This window comes from Cariama cristata, unplaced genomic scaffold, assembly GCF_000690535.1.
Source record: "Cariama cristata isolate BGI_N322 unplaced genomic scaffold, ASM69053v1 scaffold3292, whole genome shotgun sequence".
Lineage (NCBI taxonomy): Eukaryota > Metazoa > Chordata > Aves > Cariamiformes > Cariamidae > Cariama > Cariama cristata.
The window spans coordinates 8,830-33,419 of NW_009604318.1; the positions used below are offsets into that span (position 1 = coordinate 8,830).

Below are 24,590 nucleotides of genomic sequence, written 5' to 3' on the forward strand. Positions count from 1 at the left end.
AATGAAAAGTAAGAAAGAAACCCTCACTGTACATACTCACTTTCTCCAATGTGTTATAACCTCAGTGTTGATTATTAAACCTGGAGGCTTTGTTAAGTTTTAAGGTGCTATCTTTACTTTCACTCTTTTCATGCCAGAAAAGGAGTGGAAAAGGCATAAAAGAACCTTAAAAACTCTGGGTTGCAAGCAGAGGGCGGCTCTCTTGGGGCAGAAGCTGTCTTCCAAAGATGTCCTTACCAGCCCTGGTGTAAGGTCTGGACTTGGTGCAAGAAAGGCAGGGATTTAGTGCTTTGACCTGTAGCCTATGGAGTCTACTGTTATTTAGACAGGGTCTTTGCCTTCCTTGTGTTACTCCAGGGATGATGGAAAATCTTGTAACTGCAATGGTCCATTCCTGGCTTGACTCCTGAAACTCAACCCATGGCTTTCAGGGAGAGCAGTGCTTACTATGTGGCCCCTTTTGTAGTCAAGAAGAGGTGTTTGGCCCCCATACAAGTCATCCTTACGACATCAATTCACTTTGTGTTGTCTGCAAGAGTGATATACATAGGCGATCCCCTCTTTGCAGCCAATCTCACCCCTTTGCTCTACTGAGATAGTAAGTGCCAGTGGTTATGAAAGGATTTCTGTTAATAGGATTTATTTGTCCTCATGTGAGCTGAGCATCTCAAAAGACATATGTATTTATGCTTCCAGATAGAGTAGTGCTCTAGCCGGAGGGAAAGGAAGAAGGGAAAGGAAAGGTGTTGACAGGAACCCCCACCTTTTCTTTGTACATGTACAGTGCACAATGTTTCTAAACAGTGCTCAGTGATATAAAAAATAAATATGAGAAGCAAATGAAGTTCTTTAGCCTGTATTATGCAGACTGAACATGATCATAATCACTTTTTATTTCCTCACACTGTAAATAATGTTTGCAGTAAAATGGGCTAGGTTCAGACTGGGTTGATAGACAAGGTTAGGATACCAAACTGATGAGGTTTTTTTTTTTTGTTCTGTTTTGTGGACAGGTTGGCTATATCCAAATTGGATCAGAGCACATGCTAATACAACCAGTGAATACATCAGAGACCTCATTTAGTGGAAAAGAACACTTCATCAGGCGTAGACGATCTGCAAAATCAAGCCATCCCATGAAGTCGCACATTCCTGATGAGCATTGCAAGGTTGTAGCAGGTGAGCTTGAAGTGGCTCAAGAGAACAGCCATGAGTATGCAATTATATTTTTAATTGTTGTTCTGCCAGATATGTCTGTATTTTGTAATTCAAGTGTTCGGGCAGCTGGAGCTCGTGAAAAAATGCCATGCGTTAATGAGTCCTTCTGCTACTTCAGGCAGGAGTCACATCACAAATATAAAAATTGTTAGGATATATGCTGTAACATTCAGTTTGTGAGAAGATGAACTTTATGATTGGTCAGAGTAAACTTCTGCTTTAGCCATGCAATGTGACCACTACTGAGGAAGGTATTCACGATGTTTTGAGCAAAGGCACAAATTTTGAAACTGAAGTCGGTGGTGAGGGATGCTCTTTCATCTCACCTTTCCACTAGAATTGTGCTAAGTAGGCATGGACAGAATGGTGATCCTCGCATTTCATGTGGAAAGCATCACACCAATACTTTCATGTAATTTAATCAGAAGTATCATCTGTGGAGTCCAGCTTCAGGGATCAAGCTAATAACAGGATGAAAAGAAAACGGCTAACTCTATTCACTGATCATATCCTGTCTTCTCCCATTTTTAAAGCCAAACAGTCAGATTGTCAGCTAGTGTAAACTCGTCTAGTTTTTTGCTTCTTTGGAGCAATTGAATTTTATCCTTTCTGGAAACCTGTCTGGGTGGGTTGCATAGAGGGTATTTTTATGAACTCTGCAAAATCTCTTCTTTAGATTTCAGTGTGCCTGTATATTCTGTTTCTTTTATTCCTCTCCTGCCCCATTATCCCACCAATATTTCAGCTTCTGCCTTCTACTGGAGGGACTGCATACTAAATAGAGGCAGCAGGTCAAGGCATCTATGCGGTCTTCTATTGGGCTGCCAAAGGGACAAAATGGGAAGCAGAACTGGTGGGTTTAATGGGTACAAGAGTAAGACTCGCTAGTATGGGAACAGTTGAGTGGTCAGGAACAAGTGCTCTTGTTGGACATAAGGGGACGTGGCAACAGCGGGAAGCACAAAAGACTTCCTTACTAGGAACAGCAGTGGAAGCAGAGGTCTGAAGAACTGACTAGAATAGGCAGCCAGAAACTTAAAGTTTGCCTGTATCTCTCAGTTTTTGTATCTCTCAGTTTTTGTATTTAACCAAGCCTGTGTACCAGCAGAGATGACCTGTGCTTGCTTATAAGATTGCCTCCTAGCTGGCACTGCTTGTTGGTCAATCCTGTAGCCAGGACCTTTGTTTTCTCTTGGATGGAGTTGGGCTCTTAGTAGTTCAGCAACTCAGAGTAAGCCAATCTTCTTTTTGATTCTCTAAGTATGAAATCTTGGTTCTGGTTAGAGTTACAGGTCCCCTATGTCTCTTTTTAGAGGAAACATCAGAATTCAGCACCACTCTGATTTCCTAGCCAAGTACTGTAGGTGCTGCAGCACTGTGTTCATAGAAAATGCATTACAGAATTCTTACACAGCCATTAGTTAAAAGCTGAATTGAACCAAAATCAGTCCAGGAAATCTGCCTCATCCTTTTGCCACTGAACCTTTTGACCTTCTGTCTAGGGGCAGGATGCTGCCTGTCCTTGGCAGAATGGAAATACCCTCCCTGAGAAGAGGCACTAAAGGAAAGGAAACTGGGGAGACACTGGGTAATTATATAGGGTCGCAAATGGAAAGAGGAGGTGAGTGAGTACCAAGGTATCAGAACTGTAAAAATAAGACAATAAAAGGGGACACTGAAAGCAAGTGTTTCCAGTAGCACTTACTGCTTCCTGAAGGCTTCTGGGGATGCACTACATGCTGCTCTTTTCTACTTTGTCCAAAAGGGAATGTGAATAGACCCCACAGTTGTTGGGATCCTTCCTGCAAGCTTTGTCCTCCTCAGGTTGGCCCCGAGGTGACTGACGGGCGGGTCCTGAGTTTGGAGAACCTCATGGCATGAGCTAGGTGGACCCTTGGTCTGACATGATGTGATTGCACTTAACTCTGCGTCAGCAAAATTAATTACCTATCTGTTAGGTTCCTAATCCACAGACAGCCTGAGGAACTAAATTCCCTACTGCAAGCCAAGTCCTTGAAGTTCTCCATATTTGTTGGGCTAAGAGCACACAGGCACGCGCAGCCACATGCATGCACACACTACTACCATAGCTCAGCTCATGCAAAAGTGGTGGCCGGGCCACATGGGCTGAGTGTGCATCTGAGTTCTGAGGCAGAGGGAGATTGATAGTCTGATGTAAAATTTATTTAAGGCTATGGATCTTGTTCTGTGACTGGATTTTTTTCCTACCTGATGCTAATTAAGGGGCTAAGCTAGGGCTGGATTTGGGGAGAGCATGGGTGTCTCTGAGTCTTGTGTGAGAGCAGCATAGCTTTAGTCCCTCCCCCAGCAGCTAGGTGAGGAAAATCTGGGACTGTGTGATTCCCTGCTCTGCCCCAGGATCACACAGGAGTTTGCAAAATAGCCAGGAACAGAATCCCTTGGGTGCTGATTCTTTGTGTTGACCACATGCTGGCTATGCTAAAAAGAGAGCAAAGCACCCAACTGCTGCACAGTGGGGAGTGCTGCTTGCTCGTGCAAACAGCCACTGCTTCAAGTAGCCATGTCATAAAATAATGAAATTGCTCATGGGCTTTGCCGCTTAAAGGCAGACTCCTGAATGTTTTTCATTGTTGTGGGAAAGAAATGTAAGTAATGGCTGTTAATAGGCTTAGCACGTTAACGACCTAATTGACTCCTGTCTGGTTTGGATTAACTTTTGTGCACAAGGAGTTTAGAAACAAAAAAATTAATCCTCTCTGACACACAAAAGGTCCATTCCTAATGAAATTGTGTGGAAATGATGATCTAGGGGCACACTTCCAGAGTTTCTCCTGGGAAAAGCTCTCTTTACTATGGTACTCACCAACATCGGCAGAGCGAAGGACTGATCAGATTTGTACCAGAGGTTGTTTTTCAATGGCTTGTAATTTGGCTCACCCAGGCTAAAATTTGACAGGAAAGAATTGAGGTTGTAAATACATGGGAAATGTTTGCATGCTAGACATTTCAGATATACATCTTGTATTGTGGAACAACATGGACAGAAAAATACGTGTCTGTATAATACAATATAAAACAAGTATTTTCAAAGCCACAGAATTGCCATGCTTCGGCATTTTCCAGTCCTTTGCTGTTCTTGTATTTTCTGAACAGACAAGAATCACCTCTAAAGATATTTTCTTTTTAAAATTTTGTAGTTCAGTGGTAACTGGCATGATCTGGGGTTATTTGGGATTCAAATAAAATACAAAGCATCAGATGCTGAATTTTTAATGTTAGTTATTGATCATGTCATAAGAATTTAAACAGGGCTAAATTGCTCAATGGCAAATTTCTATTGGCAGCAATGGTCCTGTGATACATGAACTTAATTGATAGTAAAAAAAATGCATGGTGGTGTAATGACTTGTGTATTTATCGGGGGAGGAGGAAAGCGTTTTAAGAAAGCAAAATGAACTTAATTAGAAAGTGCCATGTGTCAGTGCTACTGAGGGGATAGAGAGCACAGCTTTCCAAGGGCATTCCTCTTGTGTTCCACCCAAAAGTGCGGTACTTTCCTTGCAGACCCCAGCCATGGGAGAGGGAACTTGAGCTGAACAGTTCATTGTTGTAGGTAATGCTAGCCGTCTGGTTTGATAAGTGGTTGTTAAAATCTCTAAAACAACTCCTTTAGTCTAAGTGGCGTAACATGTCCTACAGCACTCGAAATTATTTTTAGAGCTACAGGAGAACTTTGTGGGAGCCAAATTTCTCCTGGAATAATCTGTATAAGAGGATTAATCTGGCTGTAGTCAGGAATGGGAAAGTACTTAGGGTCTTGCATGACTGGATCTTTGAGATTTGAATCTGAAAGTGCCTACTAATGGGTTAAAAAAAAATCCCAGGTCTGTGGGTTCAGGGCTGATGTTTTAATTCCTTTGTTTAAATTCTGAAGTGCTCCAGCAGGAAAGGACGAATCCCATCACCATGAGCCAGGTGCTATTGTTAGTCATATGATATGTGTATTCGTATTATTTTTATCACCTGTCATCCAGCCGGAGAAAGAGTTCAAGTCACAATGCACATTTCTGCTCAGGCATGAACATGAGCCCCTGTGAGGCAAACAGAAAACCTATTAAAAGGTTTCCAGGTGCATATGCTGTGAGGGGGAAGGAAGGAAAGGTTGGGTTTCACTTGCTCTGAAGCATGGCGTCATTAGGAACATGGGAAATAGCTTGACATCAGTGATGTGAAACACTTCTTCGGTTCTCATCTCTAGACACTGGGCTGCATCTGGGGTACAAACCTGCTGTCGCACACTGTTCTGATTTTAGAGAAGTTTGACGACTTTCTTGTCAAAGGTCCTAGACTAGTGGTCTTTCTGGAGAGAGAATGGAGGTTTGTAGCTTTTAATACACATAAGTAAGAATTTCTCTACAGATGAGCCAGGTGGGGAGAGAAAGAGATCTCTTTTAATGCATCATACATGATTTTTGCGGTGCCCTCAGGTTTGGCCTACACCATCGTGAACAGACTTCTCAATTTATTTGTGGGGACAGGAGGTAGCTGCAGGGCTAATCTGTGTTTCAGCAGTATCTGTGATTCCTACCAATCTCTGACCCCATAGGAAGAGCTCATGGCAGAGAGGAAATGGGCAGACCTGAGAGGACTATGGGGGAGCTGTACCATCTCCTTTATTAACCCCCTGTAGCTAAGAATGGGGATAGAAAACACCTGAGATGACAGGGCTTCTTTCATTGCCCTGTCTCTCTGTGAGCTTGTAATATATACAATAAAGCTGTTTCTATGTGACAATATCCACCACACCTTCAGCTGGAGTAGATGGATATAGTTATGTTAACTATCATGGAACAACAGTAGTTTATTTGCTGAGATCTGGTCACATATTTTGCATGTTTCCTATGCCATCAAAGTCTACGGATGGGAAAAATTTTTCAGTTTTTCATGGTGAGAGAAAATATCAATGTTACAGACAGAATCAAACCATGTTATGAAGGCATAGGAATCTCCTCTAACCGTGTCATAAAACTTTCTGTTTCTTTGGGAAAAGTAAGTTCTGTTATAACTTTTCCAAAGGTCTCCAGTGATGTATTAAAGTCCCCTTACATAGAAGGGATTTGATATAAAATACAGTCCAGGAGCATGAGAGAGAGCAGCTTGTCTTTGGAGGGAAGGTTGTTATTTCATGTTTATGATATAGACCTCATAAATTACTCTTAAATGTGGGCTTGCTTTAAACCCTTTTGTCAGTTTAAATGAACACGTTTTCATTTAATGCAAATGTGCTGCATGGAGAGAAGCATATAGTGAAAAAACAGGAAGATCAACATTCTAATTCGCAAAGTAACAATGTGTTGCTTCTCTGTAGAGTTACTTCTCAACCTGTTTTAACAATTGATCAAAGCTGGTAATAATTTAAATAAGTGCTAGTATGCAGGTATCAAATGTAAGGAATGCTTTCCCTGAACAGGTATAAATCCTAAACACGTGTTACTGCTACGTTGCGTTTCCCCATCTTTAATCATTGTCTCTTAGCTACGTTTTCTCTGCAGGTTTGACTTGGCCTGAAATAGCAGTTGTTATGGCCAAAACCCATGTGCACTAAAAATAGAGAGATGTAATGCAACCTGTATTAGTCCATATTAGGAAGCATCTGTTGAAGAATTAAAGCAAGGATTTCAACAATGGGGTATGCAGAAGATGTAATGTGATTAAGTGTTTGCAAGCATAGAAGTATTCCCTGCATCAGAAATTCAGCGCTTTACCCATGGGAGTGTGTCTCACGTGTGTGGATAAATCCCTTGGTTTTTCCAGGTCCCTGGTCTTCCAAACAGGGAGTCTGGATTTTTCCTGTAAGTGTGTGATTGCTTCCTTATGGCTGATAAACAGCAGCCTTTCAGAGCAGTCTACCATTCAGAAGTGTCCTTTTCCATCACATGTGGCAAGTGAAGTTTTATTGCCGGTCTGTTCTGGACAAAGCCCTCAGCATGAGGGCAGCATGGATAATATGGAGCAGGAGGGACTCCAGTTTCTTCTTCTTCAACTGTCAAGGTGCAAAAGAGACCAAAGAAGAGGACCTGCAAATAAGTGTAGTGTAAGGATTTCTTCTCCTTCCAGAGCAGCTGCACACAGTAGAGCTGTACTGCTCCTTCACTTGGTTCCTAATAAAATGTAGTGCTAGTTTCCATTGGAACTTAATGAAATCTAAACTGGCAGGTGATAGTGAGCTAGGCTGTCTGGTGTATGCTGTCCTTGTCTCAGGATGTTCATGGGTATTCCGGTGGTCATTCCAGCTAGAAAGGCAGACGAGTGGCTCCAAGGAGACTAAGGTACATTGTTTACCTTGTAGCTGTCTTGTAGCTATGTTTTTTCCATATTATTGTAAATCATAGCTCAGGGTTAGAGCCAAGAGTTGGGAATTGGGACTCTGTTGGCCTCAACTCTTAATGTTCGACCTTTGACCTTCCTTCAGCAGATCCCTTGGGATCTTTCTTATAAAAGCTACCAAGTGTTGGGCACCTACATGCTTGTGTGGCCAAGATGGGAGCACTTCAGGGCAGGACTTGCCTCTGTTCAAAAGCTCTAAGCTTCCTTTGAGGTAGTTTGTAATTATGAGTGATCAGTCCCAGATTGTGAACCCAAGACTGAAGGCACAGAAAATTAGAGGTCATTTAGACTGTAACTTCTAACGCTCAAACAGGTTATTTATTTGCACATTAGGGCTACTAACTGAGCTTGCAGTGGTACCAAGAGCCTTTGGATCTCAAAGTTGCTCTATAAACTTCCAGTTTCTTTCTTGGCTGATCTATTCCCTGTGTAGTTTGAGATATCTGTATACATTAGGGATTAAAAATAACTATTACACTACTTTTTACTTCACTTTGACCTGCCGAGCCAACACCGTGATGGGAGATCAACTTGTATTGTTTACTGGCTTTTGCAAATCACCAGAAGTAAATGGCTTGGCTTTCAAGGAGGTCTGTGCCACCTCTCTCAAGGTATAGGTGTAATGGTGAGGTCAGACTGTAGGTGGGGAGCCCCTGGTTTGGTGAGTCCCTCAGCCCTTCCAGCCTCAGCAGAAGCAATTGGAGTTCAGCTGCCAAAGCCCAGGATGGGTTGGTAAGGCTGGCAGTTGTAAAAACATTCTTTACAAACTAAGCGTGTTCGCTAAAGACTCATTAAAATAAAATAAACCTGGAGGCCAATGATGCCATTCTTCACAGTATAACTGCAGGCAAACATTTTGTAGTCTCTAAAGCCCTGAAGTGGATTAGGACTGCGCTTTGTGATTGGTCTCAGATCTGAGAGATTGGTCTCAGAGTCTGAGTTCAGAGTCTTACATACATCACTCCTTATCACTTGAACCTAATCATACTTGTGTTACAGGATCTTCTCCCGTGGCCTCAAGCAAGTTGGGATCTTTGTGTCTGTCACAAACAAAGGAAATCAATTCAGCTTCAGAGAATTTACCGCTAGTAACAGAGCAAATCAAATACAGGATAAGAAACCAAGGCACAGAGGCTAAGCGGCAGTGGCAGAGCAGATACTTCCATTACCACTTTAACAGTCTTACCATTAAGCCATGCTCACTGTGCCTGCTTTCTATAACACTAAATTGTCTTCTCTGTCTTACATGAGTAAGCCCTTGTTTCTAGCTGGATGGAAGCCTACAATGAAGGTGTCCTTTTAAAAGGAGATGAGTGCATGTAGTTCAGGAGGTGGCAATCTTTGAAATTCTGCTGACAAACTGAACCAGTGAGTAGACAGAGATCATAGTGCTTATCCTGTGCTGTGTTACAGGACTGACATTAAAGACAAAGTCCTGATGCATTATGTTGATGACTGAGTATGTTTTGCAGAAGAATAAGGTTTTAACTGATGTATCCAAGCCACAGACGAACTTGCATAATAGTCCTTGCAATAAAATCTGTGTGGTGTTTTGAGATGGAGCACAGAGTTCATGACTTCTGTCTCAAATTCTTGTTTGCTGCTGTGCCAGAGAAATAGTCATGAACTTGTGATTTCATATGAAAGTGGCTGTGTTAAAAAAAAAAAAGCCCACCCTCCAAAACCACCCCAAAACAAAAAACCCCAAAACCAACCAACAACAACAACAAAAAAACATACCAAAAAAACCCATGAAAAAATCCCCCTAAAAAGCCCAAACACATTTAATGGATCATTCTGCTATGCAATGATTGATCTTTTTTTCCTATGAGTTGATGCATGATTTTGTCTGCCATTCTAGTCAGAAAGAAATTGGAGGTGCATAACTATTTTATAGGACAAGGCATTAAGAATGAGAGGACAGCTCTCAGTCTGTAATCAGCTGTGATTTGAATGAGCAACCATTTTTAATTACTGAACTTCAGACTACCTATTGGCATCAACTAGCTGTGGTAAATCTGAAATTCCAAGCTTTTAATGGAGGTATAAAAGACCAGTGCACAGGGACAATTTTGTGCTGTGTCCTGACAGAGGTGAAGGGGGCTCCATGTTCCCATGGCTGGAAGTAGATTGAGGAGTGCTGGCTGTGGTAGCAACTCCAATAGAGTCTGTTCTTAGTTTCCTTCTTCAATCCTTGTTTCTGTCTACTCCAAGGTGGATGCCAGAGGAAAGGTGTCCAGGAAGCAACTGTGTGGAGAAAGGCCCCTGGAGCTGAAGTGTGATTTCAGTGGGTTTTGGTGGTTGTGTTTTGGTTTTGTTTTTTTTTTTTTTTTTTTTCCTTCAGGAGATCAGTGTTTTGAAAAGAACTTCTCTGTTGTTATATGGATGAAAACTGCAGCTGTAAGGTAACCTATGCACAGAGCTTTGGATGTAAAGCCCACAGGAGGCAGTGAAGGGATGTTTCTGGCAGCAGCCGTGAATTTTGAACTGGCCCCCTTTAAGTGCCTGTGGTGATCTCACAGCTCTGAGCTGTCCTGTGATCTGTGGTTGCTCTTTTAGCTCAGGCTGTGTTAGCACATATTCTTCAGTGGGCTGACTTCTGCAGTAAATGTTTTGTTATCCTGGAAGTCTCAGATCTCTAAGCCTGTTCAAATTTGTCTTTCTTCTAACCATGAACAACTTGATCCTCAAGCCGAGCAAACAAGGTTGCTGACTTGTACAGCTTGCAGGCATCCACCGTGGTGATGCTGTGCAGTCAGTCTTTTGAAGAAGCTTTTCAATAAATGGTCCAGAAGCAGCTCTGCTGTCACATCCAAACATGAGAAGTAGATTGATTTAAGTGTAGCTTATTGTCCTGATGTGTTTTTAAATAATAAACACTCTTCTCTGTGTTTCAACCCACCACCCCTTGATCTTAACTCAAACTAAGAAGAAAGCCTGCCTGTATTTTGTTTAGGTTTTGCTTTTGGTCTAGTCCTGGGATGTAAATGCTGCTGCTGACTTCCACTTTCTGTTTCACTTCCTTCCTGAGCTCCACCTTACACCTTGCCTTCTTCATTTGAAATGAAATCAAGTCATTATGCTAGATTTGAAAATGTCTTTGAAATCAGTGCAGTGTCTAGATTAAATAGCAATGCCCAAGAGACAGAGATGCAGTATAATGATCTTTCAAAAGGCTATCAATTCTGTGTTTAAGAGGTGTTTGTATCCTACTACTGATACCCAAGAAACTGGAATCCCTCTGATAATTCAGCAAACTTGGCCTTCCTCTGAGTGACATAGGGTTTTAGGTTAACTAGTAAGCATATACCTCAAAAACTTCCTTTCTTTAATTTCTAGGCTTGGTTTGTGTGCAGGATCTCCTTTTTCTTTCTCTCTGTTTTGCTTTGGAGAGGTGATGATTTTTACTCTTAAGTGAAACTAATAAAACTAATAAAACCCACGTAATGTGAGTACCAGTGAAAGATTCTCTAGAAACTCCTGGTGCATAGGGAGAACTAATGTTAGCTGTTTGTTCCACTTGCTTACTCTTTCCTCCTTTTTATGCTGCTGAAGTAGCAGCACAAAGGAAAACTGAGCTCGCTCTCCATGTGAGGGTGTACAGAGATGTTGAAGGCGTCATGGGGGGAGGGAAGTTAGCAGAGGGCTTTCTGAGGAAGAACTGGAGAAGATTTTAAAGGCAGCAATAGAAAAGAGCTTCTAGGGAGAAATTTGGCCTTGCAGAAAGGACTCTGCAATTTTACTTTTATTTGTGGGTTTTGTTGAACTGCATCCAGAAATTTTCAGTGGGTTTAACTAGAATGAGGTAGCTAAAATTACAAAGGGAAAGATTAGGGAGAAAAAAAGTGGAAGGCTGTAAGAGAAGAGGTTGCTTTTCAGATGAGCCTGGGAAATACTGTTGGAAGGGAGGTAGGAGGAGCAGGAAGGGACTCTGCAGTTACAGCAACAATGTGCCAAAAACTAGACAGTGCTAGACAGGGCTTTTGGTGTGTAATAGGAAAAGGTCATTTGGGGCGGTTGCTTTGGAATTGTACATCTGTTGGGTTGCCATAAAAAGCACTGAACATAAGGAGTTTTCTACTGAGGCTTCAGAAGAGCTCTGTTGTGCTTCTGATCACAGTAGGGACTATGTTTTTTTTGCCATTCTGAGGAAGATTTTTCAAAGACTTCTGTACTGCAGAATGTGATATGATCATGTTGCTTTGCAGGTGACTAGCCAAGGAAAGGTAAGACCCTGTAAATAAAAGCCAGCTGATGAGCTTGTGCAATGTTACATCCATTTTATACTGACGATCTGGGAGTGTATTGCCCTTCTCCCATCACCTAACAGTCCTGAATTTTGTGGAATTTTTGGCCAGGTAGACTGTGTAACACACTGTCAAAGTGACTGGCAAAAGAGTAATGTCCCTTGTGCCCAGTCACCCGCAGCATATACGTTCTGTGCTGTAGATTGACTGTTTCAGCTCATATTTCACATGAAATTCTCTGACCTCTTAAGCAGGGAACACCTGACTCCTAAAATAGTGTGCAGTTTGGTTATGTATGCTCCCCACAATGTAAACTCCTCTGACAGGCTCCTGCCCATGTTTTATGGCCTCTTATGCCTTCACACTAACACTTAACATCTGCACCACAAAATTTGTAACATCAGTTTGTTCAAATAAAGACTCCACCAAGCATTTAATCCCTGTTTTAATGGCTGATGTTTATTTTAGTTTGGGGTTTCATGTACTCATGGAGGGATTCTCTGCCCATAGTCCATAAATCATGTGGGGCAGGAGTGAGACTTCTCTGTGTTGACTTGTTTCTGAAGTGAGTCTCTAGAGATGGGGTTTTTTTGATAACTCCATACAGTTGACTCACCTCAGGTATGAGTTGCAGATGCGTTTAATGAGGATTTTTACTATTGGTTTTGGATCTTTTTCTCTTCTTCGTCAAATGTCTGCGATATGGGATATGTGTATTTCTTTTGTTATGTTTGTGATGGTTCATCCATGCAAATGATAGTTGTGTTTTCTCCATGTGCTTGATTATGCTGGAAAATTATTTGCATGTGTGGTAGGCAGGAATATGCAAATAGAGACCGCTCTGAAAGTCGCCCTCTGCAAGGACAAAAAAGACAGAAAGAATAAAGAAAAGTTACCCTACAGAGGAGCTACAAACTTAAAAAGGGAAAGAAAAAAACCCCACAAACCACACACAGTCACTCTTCTGTTCAAGTCGTTTGTGTTGCTTTGCCCTACCTCTTCTGTAGTGTGTCATTGGTGACCACCTGAGCTCTTTGTAGGCTCCCTTGAGTCCATTACATGTTGCCTGTTTTAAGTGCTTACACTTGGACAATGTGAGGGAGAGGATGAGAGTGAGAGCCCAGATTCTCTAAGTTAGGTCACCTTGGCTGTGTTTCTAGGCAAGCCTGTGGGGTGGTAGTTTTCCACACACAACCTCTAATCCCTACCACCCCATGGAAAGCAGCCAATCCACAGCTTCAAGAAAAACTCATGGAGGAATGGGGGCCAGAGGCTTTGTGTGAACCAAGACTACCCAGCAATGTGCCAGGAGTCCCTTTACGCTGCTGCTCTCCAGAAATCACACCTTTCAGAGCTTTGTACAGCTGCCTTCTGCAAAGAGGTGCCGAGTGGAATTGGCAAAGCCTCGCCAATTCCTTCATCTGCCTCTGGAGGAGGGAACCACACCGGGCAATCCCATGGCAAATGACCATGGCATGTTCTCCCCGGAGTGCAAGCTACATTCTGGGACAGTGGGTTCCTCCTTTGATACAAGTGGCTTCTTTTCCATCAAAAAGGAGATTTCTGAAGTGAAAACCCGGAGTACTCTGAATCTATTTTCTTCCACTTAAGCCTTTTTACATAGCTCATTCAATGCCAAGCCCAGACTTAACTTGAGTCTAGGCCTAGCTCCCCACAGGAGCAACTTCTCTATAGGTAGGAGATTTACACCAGCTGAAAACTTTTAATTTATTAGGGAATTAGCAAAATAAGAATTTGATGGGGAAGTGCTGTTACTTCCAGGAAGGTTCTGATTGCTAGCAGCAAGACCCAAAAGGTCAATATTCTTACTGGAATAATTTGCCTTCTCTTCCTTTTTCTCTGCTTTTTCCCTGGATATTTAAAGGATAACCTTGAAAGTACTGCAGCTAAAGATGCATGGGTATGTAGAGGGAGGGATGAGTGGATGAATGGAATGAAATGAATAAACAAACTAAAAAACGTGAGCTTTTTCACAGAAAGTTTGGTGAAGTCATCTCCATTTCATGGCAAATCAAAGGTGCATTCATCTTTCTTCCTTCCTGGTATAGTCACTCAATTTTATTTTATTGCCTTTCTAAAGCACTTAGAAACATAGAGGTCCTGTGCTCTGTGGCAGCTTTGTCATGATTGTGCACTTTTCTGTAGCTGTCCTGCAGTCCATGTGAAAACGAGCATTGAAACTTAGTTATTTTCATCTTTGCTGCTGTCATGTAGCTTTCATTATTTAGGAGCACCCTAAGTTTTCATTTCTTGCTTGTCCATCAGCTCCTGTCTGTCTTTTTAGACCCAGGGGGATATTTCCAAACTGTTTTAAAAAAGATTCAAATCAAATTTCATGGTGGTTTTCTTAGTTTAAAATATGTACCAAGTGCTGACAGTTGATGCCTTGGGCAGAGAAGCATGTGCAGAGCTATACTGGATGACTGCTAGACAACTCAGAATAGGGATATAGAATAGACATGTGCAAATGTGCATATTGCCAAAACAGAAAATGTATGAATGAGCAGAAGGCAGGGAGTCCATTTCAGGTGGGCTTTGAGGGGCTTACAGCTGATGGAGTTATTACGCTGAATACAAGAGAGTCAGTCAGGGAAAACTGATGATCTGGATGCAAGTGCATTTATGAGCCTGGGAAAGAAGGGAAGTTCAGGCTGAATTATGTAAGGGAGCTGGTAAACAGGCTGTGGGAAAACAGGATCGGTGAACGTTAACTCAGATCTGCCTGCTGCAGAATGGTGCTTTGCTAAGAGAGGGTCTCGAGTTAAATCTACAGAAAATTAAGAAGTGATTCTCTGCCCTGGGAAATGAGCAGCATGTGTAGTGTGACATAAGAGGTATCTGCCTGATCACCCATTATGGTCTATCCCATGTCACTTTTGCACTGAATGTTGTGTTTATGCTGTTTCAGGACCTGTTGTGTATTCTGTTTCCTTTTTCATCGGAAGAAATCGGCATTAATACCAGTGTCAGTATCTTATCCATAGTATATTGCAGGCTGAGCAGTAAGCAGATGTAATTTCAGTGAATCTTTGCAGTTTGTTTCTTATTTCAAATAAATTTGTTTTAATGACTTCATTTGCTTTTATTTCATTTTACAATTGAAAACATGAATACATTTTTTGTGACTGCAGTGAAGTGAGTAGGTTCAATTTCAGATCTGAACTTAGTTTCTCCTTTGTTCATGCCTCAGCTGCTTTGTACATCTGCCTTTGAGCTGTGAAACACATTTCACCTTTCCATTTAGAAGATGACAAATTATTCATACGTTACTCCCTTAGTTTGGAGGAAGAGAGGTTTAACTTCTGTGTTTTAATTTTTCTGCTAACAGTAGCTGACCACTGCTTCACTTTCTGGTCCTTAGAATGAGTCCTTTTCACAGGTTCTTATAACTTAAGTTCATTAAGGATCAGCTGGTCTAAGGAGTCCCCTGCTTTTGGTAGACACACCATAATGAAGAGGCATATGAGCTCTGCATGTAGGTGGCCAGTGACTGCAGCTGCTGATGCTGGCCCTCATGCCAATAGCAATAAATTACCAAAGAAAGCTTGAGAAGGTTTTATCTAGCCTGACCTTCTGCACTTCTGGGTTTCATCCAGAGACTTCTGTAGTTGGTCAATAATGCATGTTCCAAAACAATCTGATATAATTTAAAATTTTTGAGACTCTATCTTGCATTCTGTTACATTGCTCTAATAATGCTGGTAGCAAGTAAAAATGCAACTGATGAAAATACTGACTCCAGGAATATCTTACAACTTCCCTGGCTAAGGAGAACCTGCAGAGTCTAGAGTGTACACTGCATCTCAAAGCATGGTCTCCTATCCTAAAGTCTTCTTCAACAGATTTTTCCTTAATTAGCACTTGTTCCACTAAGTGGAATGTAACTCCTTTTACAAGCAAGATTGTAAAACTTGTTGTTTGTTGTTTGTTGTTACTTGCTTGTAAAAGGAGTTACAAATTTCTGAAATTTTTGCAAGAGCACAACTTCTTGGTTTGAATTACAGTTAATCTTTTGCTTTTCTGGACTTTTCTTTTCCAGTTCTCTTTCCTATTTGCAAGTAATCTGGTGGTCTCATACGAATCTGCACACAGAGGTACAGATGTACTTGCAATGGAACCTCTTGGTTGCTTTTTTTAACCAGCAAAGAACGCTTTAATTAAAGGTCATTGCAATCTGAATGTGCACAAGAATGTTTGTTAGCAGGAGTATAAATGTTTTATTATGATCTGCTAGCCTTAATAAGTATTTTGACTTTTAGAAAAGAAGAGACAAAAGAAAATGAAATCAACCAGTGACTGGAGGGAGAGAAGGAACGCCATTCGACTTACCAACGAGTACACAGTAGAAACTTTGGTGGTGGCAGATGCTGATATGGTCAAATACCATGGTGCAGAGGCTGCCCAAAGATTCATCCTCACAGTTATGAATATGGTAAGTAGGCACTTTACTCTCAAAAGAAGCAGCAAGAGTAAACAGATCATATCCAGGATAGGTTAAAACTGGCTTCCTTGACAGCTGAAATGGGTAACTGTTTTGACCTTGAGGTATGAGGAAAGGTTTTGGTTTTCTTGTGTTATGTGCCTCTTCTCCCCCATCTGTGTGATCCGCTGTATTTGCCTAAGGACATCACAATAGAAAAACTTCTTTGAAAATGAATTTGCAAGCTTTCAGTTAGGAATATTCCATAATTCAGGTTTAGGAGTGGTGTTTTCTACCATGTTTTTTGTACTGCTATGTTTTGCCTTGGAAGAGAGTATCCCGGAGTGGACAGATGGTCTTGTCTGATATGATGTTTCTTGGGTTCCTAAAGATTTCCGTGGCACACCTGTTTCATAAGAGAGATTTCTCTGTGGGTCATTGTCATTGCAGGCAGTCAAAGTGTTACTGAAGACAGCAGTCATATTGATTTCCAGCAGAAAACCTGGCTTTAAGTCAGTTAGAAAAAACTTTATGTAATGAAAATGGCTGCCTCCCTTGCTGAACAAAAACATGGCAAACTTACCACCAAACTGCCAGCTGATCCCATTCGCTTTACCCCAGGACCTGTTGTGTTACGTGAAGTGGTGCTGATCATACCTCTGAATAGTTGATGGAGTTGGGCTTTAGAAGCGTTCTAGAAATTCTGCAGAGAATCAGCCAGGAGTGAGGAGAGCCTTTTGAAATTGCAAGCTCATATGAAGTGTGGGTGTTAATTTGTTAGCTGTCCTAGCAGTTAAGCCTTCTGTCTCAGCTGATAAGGGAACACAAAGCCTCTCAAAATGAATGCTCGCTCACTGACTTACTGGCAGCGCCAATAAAAAGATAATGGCTAAATTGGATGTGGACACTGAAAACTCTTCTCGGAGACGGCAGGGGTCCTTCCAGAGGCATTTGCACAAGGAAATCTTGGAGGAAACTTGTATTCCTCTGCCCATGCTATTGTAACATCCAGGAACAGTTCATTCTCCTGACTACTGCTCTGTTGTTGTCCATGAGCAGCAAATTGGCTTGGAAAAAAAATAACAGTTCTTAATAGTAATTGACTAGTCATGCTTCCCAGTGAAGAGCTGAGTGATGGATGTTCAGTGCATAATGTGGCTACAGGACAACAGCTTTTTAAGAAATCCAGTATTCCTTTATCAAGCACTGGTGTGAGGGAGCTCTCTTGTAGTGAAATGCTTTGCTGATTAAGCAGGGAGTTTAACTAGTGTTTTCCGTTAACAAGCTGCTTTTCTGTGTCTCTTCCTCTACCTTTTATTTTGCGTTCTAGCATGCTGTGACAATAGTCCCTTAATAGGGCTTCACTGTGTCTCTACATTTATTTGGATTGGTTTGTAGGAAATGTCTTCTTGCAACAAATCCATTCTTGTCTATGAATCCATCACTTCAGGGTCTACTTACTGGCCTTCTTGCGTTTAAGGGTGTGTTTACTGGGGGCACAAGAGCCTTATTCTTCTCAAAGCCACAGTCTTCCAACTTTAAATTCACATACCAGTTTTGCAGTGAGCAGGCAGAACATAAGTTCAGCTCTGAACAAATCTGCTTCTCAAGACACTTTTTGAACTAACAGAAATGCATATTCAGATGTCAAGGCTGAGTTTCTTCCTTAATTCAGATGCTTGAAACCTCGAAGGGGTGATGGATGCTTTTTGTTTGCAGTGGCAGGTCAGGAGTCCTCCTAAAATCTGTTCTGCACTGATTCATCAGTGAGATAATAAAAATCTGCCATTGTGCTCCACAGTTCTGCTCGGGCTGAGACAGGGCACTATGGCTGTGAGAGCTTTTAAACCATGTGTCTAATCATCTGTCTTGATGATCCTTGTTCCAGAAGGTCAATTATTTCAGTGTAGCCATTAGTACATCTCTATGTTGTGCAGCTTTATCAGCCTGTGAAGATTGTTAGGGTTGAGTACACTGATAGACCAAGTCCTAGCAAAAGGTGGCGGTGAATGCTGTTGTCTGTCCAGGCTGAGGAGTACTGCAGAACATCTCGGCAACATCAGCTTGCCAGGTGTGAATATATATGTGTGGGGAGGTGCTGATAGATGGGTTGGATTCTCTAAACCCATTTACTAAACAAATATTGAAGCTTAGTTTCCAATGGATTTGGCTGATGGACTTGTAAGCTAGGTTCTGATGCTGTAGTGTGAGCTCACCCCTTTATTAGACACTAGAGAGTGCACATGGAAGAGGACTCTTGGCTGAGGAACACTTTTATCTGACATCTCCTAAGGTGCAAAGTCCAGCTGAAATGCTTCCCACTGTTAAGTCATTGCTCCTAGGGGCTCACCCATGGGGTTTTTCTGATGTCTGACAGGATTTGAATTTATGTTTCAGCTTTTCAGCCTTCAGAGGAGCACCAACAGAGTCTCTCTCCTTTGTCTGGCCACCTACATTCCCACACTTGTAGGACCATAATATCTTCCAGGCCTCTACCTCCCTGAGGAAACTGGTTGTGAGTGGCTGGCAAGATCAGAAGTTACTGAGGAATAATAATAGGCAAACACATAGATGGCATCATTGCATAAATCCTTTAGTCTGAGGCTATAAAACAAGGTGAAATGCAAAGAAATGGAAGGGGATTTTAATATTCCATTTGCCATAATGAAAGTTGATCTTCATCCCAGCAAAACAGGCTGAAGAATAATTCAGCAAATATATTTCAGGAAGAGAGATAGGATAGTCATATGGTTTAGGTAGGCCTTAGCTGAACCCTTCATTCAGCCACATGCTTTGGGTAGTGCCTGAACCAGCCACGGTGGATCTTTGTGTGGTAGTTTCTCATCTGTAAAACTGTGGTACGAGGAATAGCGCAGCCCTAAGTCCTTACGGCAACATCTGTTACATCCTTCTGTGGTGCAGGATCAGTTGTGCTCTATGTAACCACACAAATGAAGGCTTCCTGGCTGCTTGGGATCTTTGTTTCCCACCTTCCTCAATACAACTTCTGTCAGCCTTCTTCTGTGACTGTTAGTTGGGGGACAGGATTTGCCCCATGATATTAGGCAGTGCTTATTCAGCTACGCTGCAGGATGGCGGGCTGCCTCTAAAAGAAACCAGAATGTTAATTTTGGCTTGGATGCTTGCATTTAAGCAAATAGAACATTACTGGTCAGGGTTATATTAACTTAACTCCTCTCTGTAAGCCATTACGTTTACTGTCAAACCACAAAACAAGCATTAAGAGGTCTTATTAATGCATTTTACATTTATAGACATTTTATATAAAGTGATCTGCCTTAAAGTATTTAATATCTATTTATGTTACAAGAATTTCTGAAGGGAAAAATGTCAGCATTACAAAATACTGTTTTATTGCTCTCTTGGTAAATGAGAATCTTAGGGGGGGAAAAAAACTCCCACCACCCTCCTCTAGAATAACAGCTAAGAAACACAGCAAACTCATTTTGCAACCCAGAAATAACAGGTAGTACTTCATATAGCAAATGCTGTGTTTTTAATGATACTTCGTAGTTCTGACCACCCCTCTGAATAGAGAATAGAATCACATTAAAAGTACTTGTTTTTTTCTGAATGTCACTGTAGATGTGTAAGCTCTTCCATTTACTAAACTAATAATTGAAGTTGCAAGCCAGATTTTTCAAAGATCATGGAAGAATTTCCTTCTAAGGTACTCCATCATGTATGAGTAGGAACTTTGAGTTGATGAGTAGGGCTTTCAGTTGACTTTTTAAAGTCATTACCTCTAAAATGAAATCTTTTCTTGTTTTCTGGCAAGTTATTTGATTCAGCACAGTTTTCCTAATGAGTGATTCCTGATGTCTTTGTGATAATGTTAAAAAAAATAGGCTGATAAAGAAGTTGTCAAACGCCACTAGGTACCTCTGCAGCCTTACTGAGGCAGTGAGTTTATGGGCATGATGGATGTAAGGACATGGACTGGGAGAGACATCAGCAGAATTACAGAAATGCCAAACTAGCTACTTAAATATAGGTGCTGATTTATTTCTCTAAGTTAAACTCCCTTGCTATTGAGCTTCTGCACGGTGTTGCAGTGTTTGCATTTCAGTTCTTCTCTCCCCTTTCTATCCTTTGGCTTGAGCGCATCTCCCGTTCATGCCTTTCTTCAGTAGCTGCCAGTGTTTAGAATTTCCTCTAAATTCCAAAACGAAGTACCTTTGTGATAAAACATACTTATTTTGCTCACCCATTCTGTTAGTCTGCATCTGGCAACTATAATTTCACGTTGCATTTCATCTATGTGGAGGCTGTTTGGATGGATGTTCTGTTTCTTCCAAAGTCCTGTGTTGCTCTTGCGACACTTCATGGCTTCATCTAAACTGAACTCCAGGTTTCTCAGCCAGCAACTAGAAGACCAGTGCATTGGCTTTCGCTTCCCCTCTCCTCTGCGTTTCTGTGTATCTGCTTACAATAGCTGCCATTTTGGGGTTGGTTCAGGAGCAGGTTCCAAAGCATGAGGCATGCACTGCTTGCTTGCAAGAGTTTTATGCTTTTGATTCCTCTTGTGTTTTCTTTTCATCTGAGAGAAATGGCCGGTAAGACAAAAAGGAGGTTCTCTGTCCTCATAGGCAAACTGCAGTGGCCTCTACTGTAGCTGGTCTTCATGACTTAGGCTTTCAGCTTCTTGGAGAAAACTCTGATTCAAATTATTCTGAAGCATATGATAAATGAGGTACGAGACCCTTTGGAAAGTTTTGTCCGTGGCCATAGTGTTTTTAATGATGAGGAGTGACTGGTTTCAGCTAGTACCTGAACAGCAAGTTGTGAATGTTGGCTCCTTGCAATTGTGCAAAGCTTACTTGGCAAACCAAGTCCCACTCAGACTGACCCTTTGAGCATTTAGGGACAGAGATGTCTGAATTTCCAAGACCACAACACAGTAATTTAAAAGCTGCTTTCTAGGTGTTTGAAAAAGTAAAAAAAAAAAAAAAAAAAAAGTTGTGTGGTTTTTTTTTTTCTCTCGTAAGTGCATTTTTTGGGATTTTGGAATAAATTACAACTGTGGTTTCGTTTTGAGCTTGCCTTTTTCTGAGAGAATACAGCATGCAGGGGTAAGTTACTGTAGTATGTGTTAGTTCTGCAGCTGTTGCTAAGCCATGCGATTAGCGTGGAAGCTCTTTGCAGCAGCAAGCAGTAACTTGACATGAGTGATCTTTTGGATATCATTAAGGGGGAAAATTTTTATGTTGTTCTTTAGGAATAATACTGGTTTACTCTCTGAAGCCTTATTTTACACTCTGTGGACTGTTTTTCATTTTGGATTTCCCCTGTGAGAGTTTTTTCTGTGTTAAAGGAGCAGATAAAATAATTTTTATCATGCATGCATTGATGGATTTATATCTCTGTGCTCCTGGGACCTGGCATGTAAAGGCTCCAGAGCTGCCACTGATAATCGGCTCCCTTACCCTGATCTGGAATTTTCATGATGGGAGCAGGGACATAAGGGAAAAGGATACAAGTATTTGATCACTGTCTATAGATTTCTCTTTTCGCTCCAGCAGCCCCAGGAGAAAGAGTTATGTCAACTGTGTCTTATAAAGAGCCATGAATATGTTCTTTTTCATAATGTTTAATGGAGTAATTTGAAAGCTTGGCTTTAGGTGGGTGTTAGAAATCCTATAGCACTTTTCAAAACAAGTGAAAGACAACCTCAGTAACCTGACTAATGCGTCTGCTGTCCAAATGTCATCCAGCAGCCAAGGCAATGGGGAGGCTCTTGCTTGAGTGCAACGCTTAGAGAAGAAAAAAGTCAATTTACCCTCAGGGTTGCTGTTCTGAACTCCAAAACATCTGAAACACACACGTCTCCCTCCCACTGTCCACCTGCAGAGGAAGCTCTTGAGAATTAAAAAAAATTAAACTGATGTAGTTTAGTTCCTCTCTTAGACATGAGGAATTGGGCTAGGTTGTGCTTTATACATGCTGGGGCAGGCGTGGACATCTCATGCCAAAGCTGTATTTATTCTGTCCCTTCCATGTCAAAGCTCTAAGGAGAAAGAAAGGCAGGAGGAACGCAAACAGAGGAGGAGGAGAAGGATGGTTCAGACTTCAAACTTTTCTGTTTTCTCTAGGGCATTCTGTGCAGTAAAGCTCTGTCAGGGAAATGCAGATGAAGAGGGGAGATGTCAGAGACGGGCTTTATACTTTTCCGTGTTCTTCTGCACTTCTGCTTCCATTTTTCTGTCTGTTTTGTATGACTCTCTACCATACCTCTTTCTGTTTCCAAAGCTCACACTCTCTACTTTTGCTCACTTCTCACAGAATGGAAGTCAATACAGTGTAGAAGTTCACGTGCAACAGGGCAACCAGTGATCATGACCATGCTTCAGCCACGTTGGCAACTTTTCACATCCCTTCCCTTCAGCCTAGTGACCGAGAACCTCCATTGCTCTTCCACCCAAGCTGCTTTCTGACACTGTGATGATGTCCTAAAACAGTAACCTTTGCATTTTGTTCCATGGCAGCATCTTAGTGGGTTTCATGCAACTGACGCTTGTGTTCTCAGCTGCCTTATTTTATTAAAAAGTTCTAAAATACTCCAAATATTTTTACTTTTCCCCTGTTGGAAGTAGTCACAGCAGCCTCAAGGGTGTGATGCAATTGCAGGCTTGAGGGAGGGTGGCCCACGGCATTGCGAGTGGGAAGGGAGGTGTCTGTGAGTCAGTCTCTCTATTAATGCATGCTGTCCGTGCAGCAGGAAGTCTTGAGAACATCTGCACTAGGAAATCCCATTCCTCCTCCCCTGGTACCAATTATCTCGACCACCTCACTTGGCACGGTTAGCTCATGTGCCGATGATAACCAGTTGGATGTGGTGTCTGAACAGCTTCGACACGCTGAGTCTGTGGGTGATGGTTTCCTTGTAGGCTGGGTGAGAGGGGCAGAAGATGGTTGCTGCCATGATGGAATCAGATTCCTAGCATGAAAGACCTATGGACTTCAATACTTTTATTTTAAAGACACCTGGATTCTGTGATATTGCTTCCTTTGGGCACAACCTACCTTGCACAGTCAACACTGGCTGTGTGCTGCCAAAATGGCTGTGAATAACCTATGGTGAACTCAGTCTCATATTTTTTCATCAAGTCACTTAAGGTCTGGTTGTCTTCTCATTGGGGTTCCTTCTAGCCTTAAAGACCGTGATTTGAGACAGTTTGGGTTTTCATTTAAAAGAATAGTGTATTGGGTGCAGCTGGCAGTGGGGGGCTCTCTGAGGAGATTCCCAGAGCTGCCCTGAGCCGGACACAGCCAGTTCCAGCCGGCTCTGCAATGGCCCCACCACAGGACACAGCGGAGCACCAGGAAAGCTGTTGGCACCTCTGTGAAAACATATTCAAGAAAGGGCAAAAGGCTGCATAGGCAGTGAGGAAAAAAGTGTGAGGAAAAAATCCATGTGAGCACCCAAGTCAGAGCAGGAGGAGGTGCTTGAGGTACTGGAGCAGAGGGTGCCCTGCAGCCTGTGGAGAGACCATGGCGGGGCAGGTAGCTATTCCCTGAAGAATACTGCGGCCTGTGGAGAGGAGCCTGCACTGGAGCAGGTTCTCCTGACAGGAACTGCAGCCCATGGAGAGGACCCATGCTGCGGCAGGGGGAAAGTGTGAGGAGGAAGGAGCAGCAGAGAGGAGCTATTACGGACTGACTACAGCCCTCATGCCCCATCCCCCTGCATGGCTTGGGGGAAGAAGATAGAGGAGTCAGGAGTAGAGTTGAGCCTAGGAAAAAGTGGTGGGATGAGGTGAGGGGAAGGCGTTGTTTTAATTTATCTTTGTTTCTCTCTATACAAATTATTTTAATTGGCAATAAATCAAAATTTCCCCACATCAAGTGCATTTTGCCTATGATGGTAATTGGTAAGTGATCTCCCTCTCTTTATCTCAACCCATGAGCTTTTTCATCTTATTTTGTCCCCCTGTCCTGTTGAGGAGGGGTTGTGAGAGAGCAGCTGGGTGGAGTCTGGCAGGCATCTAGTCGGAGAAGCTCAAGTGCCATGTGGCTGGTTGCCTCTCAGTCTCAAACTCTGTGTCTCCATTTCACAGTCCTACGTCTGGGCTAAATGCAAGGGCGAATCATTTGTGCAGAACTGCCTTGCACTCTGTTTTAAACTGAGAAGGTCCTCTCAGTATAGTGATGAGAGTATACATCCTGTACTCATTTGGTTAATGAATAAGAGCTGTTTGGGTGGTGGTGTTTGCTTGTGCAGACCAATTTGCAGGCACGCTTTTAGATCTGTTTTCTTCCTAATTTGTCTGCACATCTTAGCTCATTTTGAAAGG

The 24,590-nt window shown here is 42.1% G+C and overlaps 1 protein-coding gene across 1 annotated transcript in view; it reads left to right on the plus strand.

The window, feature by feature from the left end:
• The first annotated feature begins 1,043 nt into the window (after positions 1-1,043).
• Positions 1,044-24,590, plus strand: part of ADAMTS17 (ADAM metallopeptidase with thrombospondin type 1 motif, 17) — a 181,495-nt gene continuing 157,948 nt past the window's right edge. Inside the window, exons 1-2 of the mRNA XM_009695531.1 lie at positions 1,044-1,179; positions 16,115-16,287. Coding sequence (XP_009693833.1) covers positions 1,044-1,179; positions 16,115-16,287 — 309 coding nt within the window. The remainder of the gene's footprint in view (positions 1,180-16,114; positions 16,288-24,590) is intronic.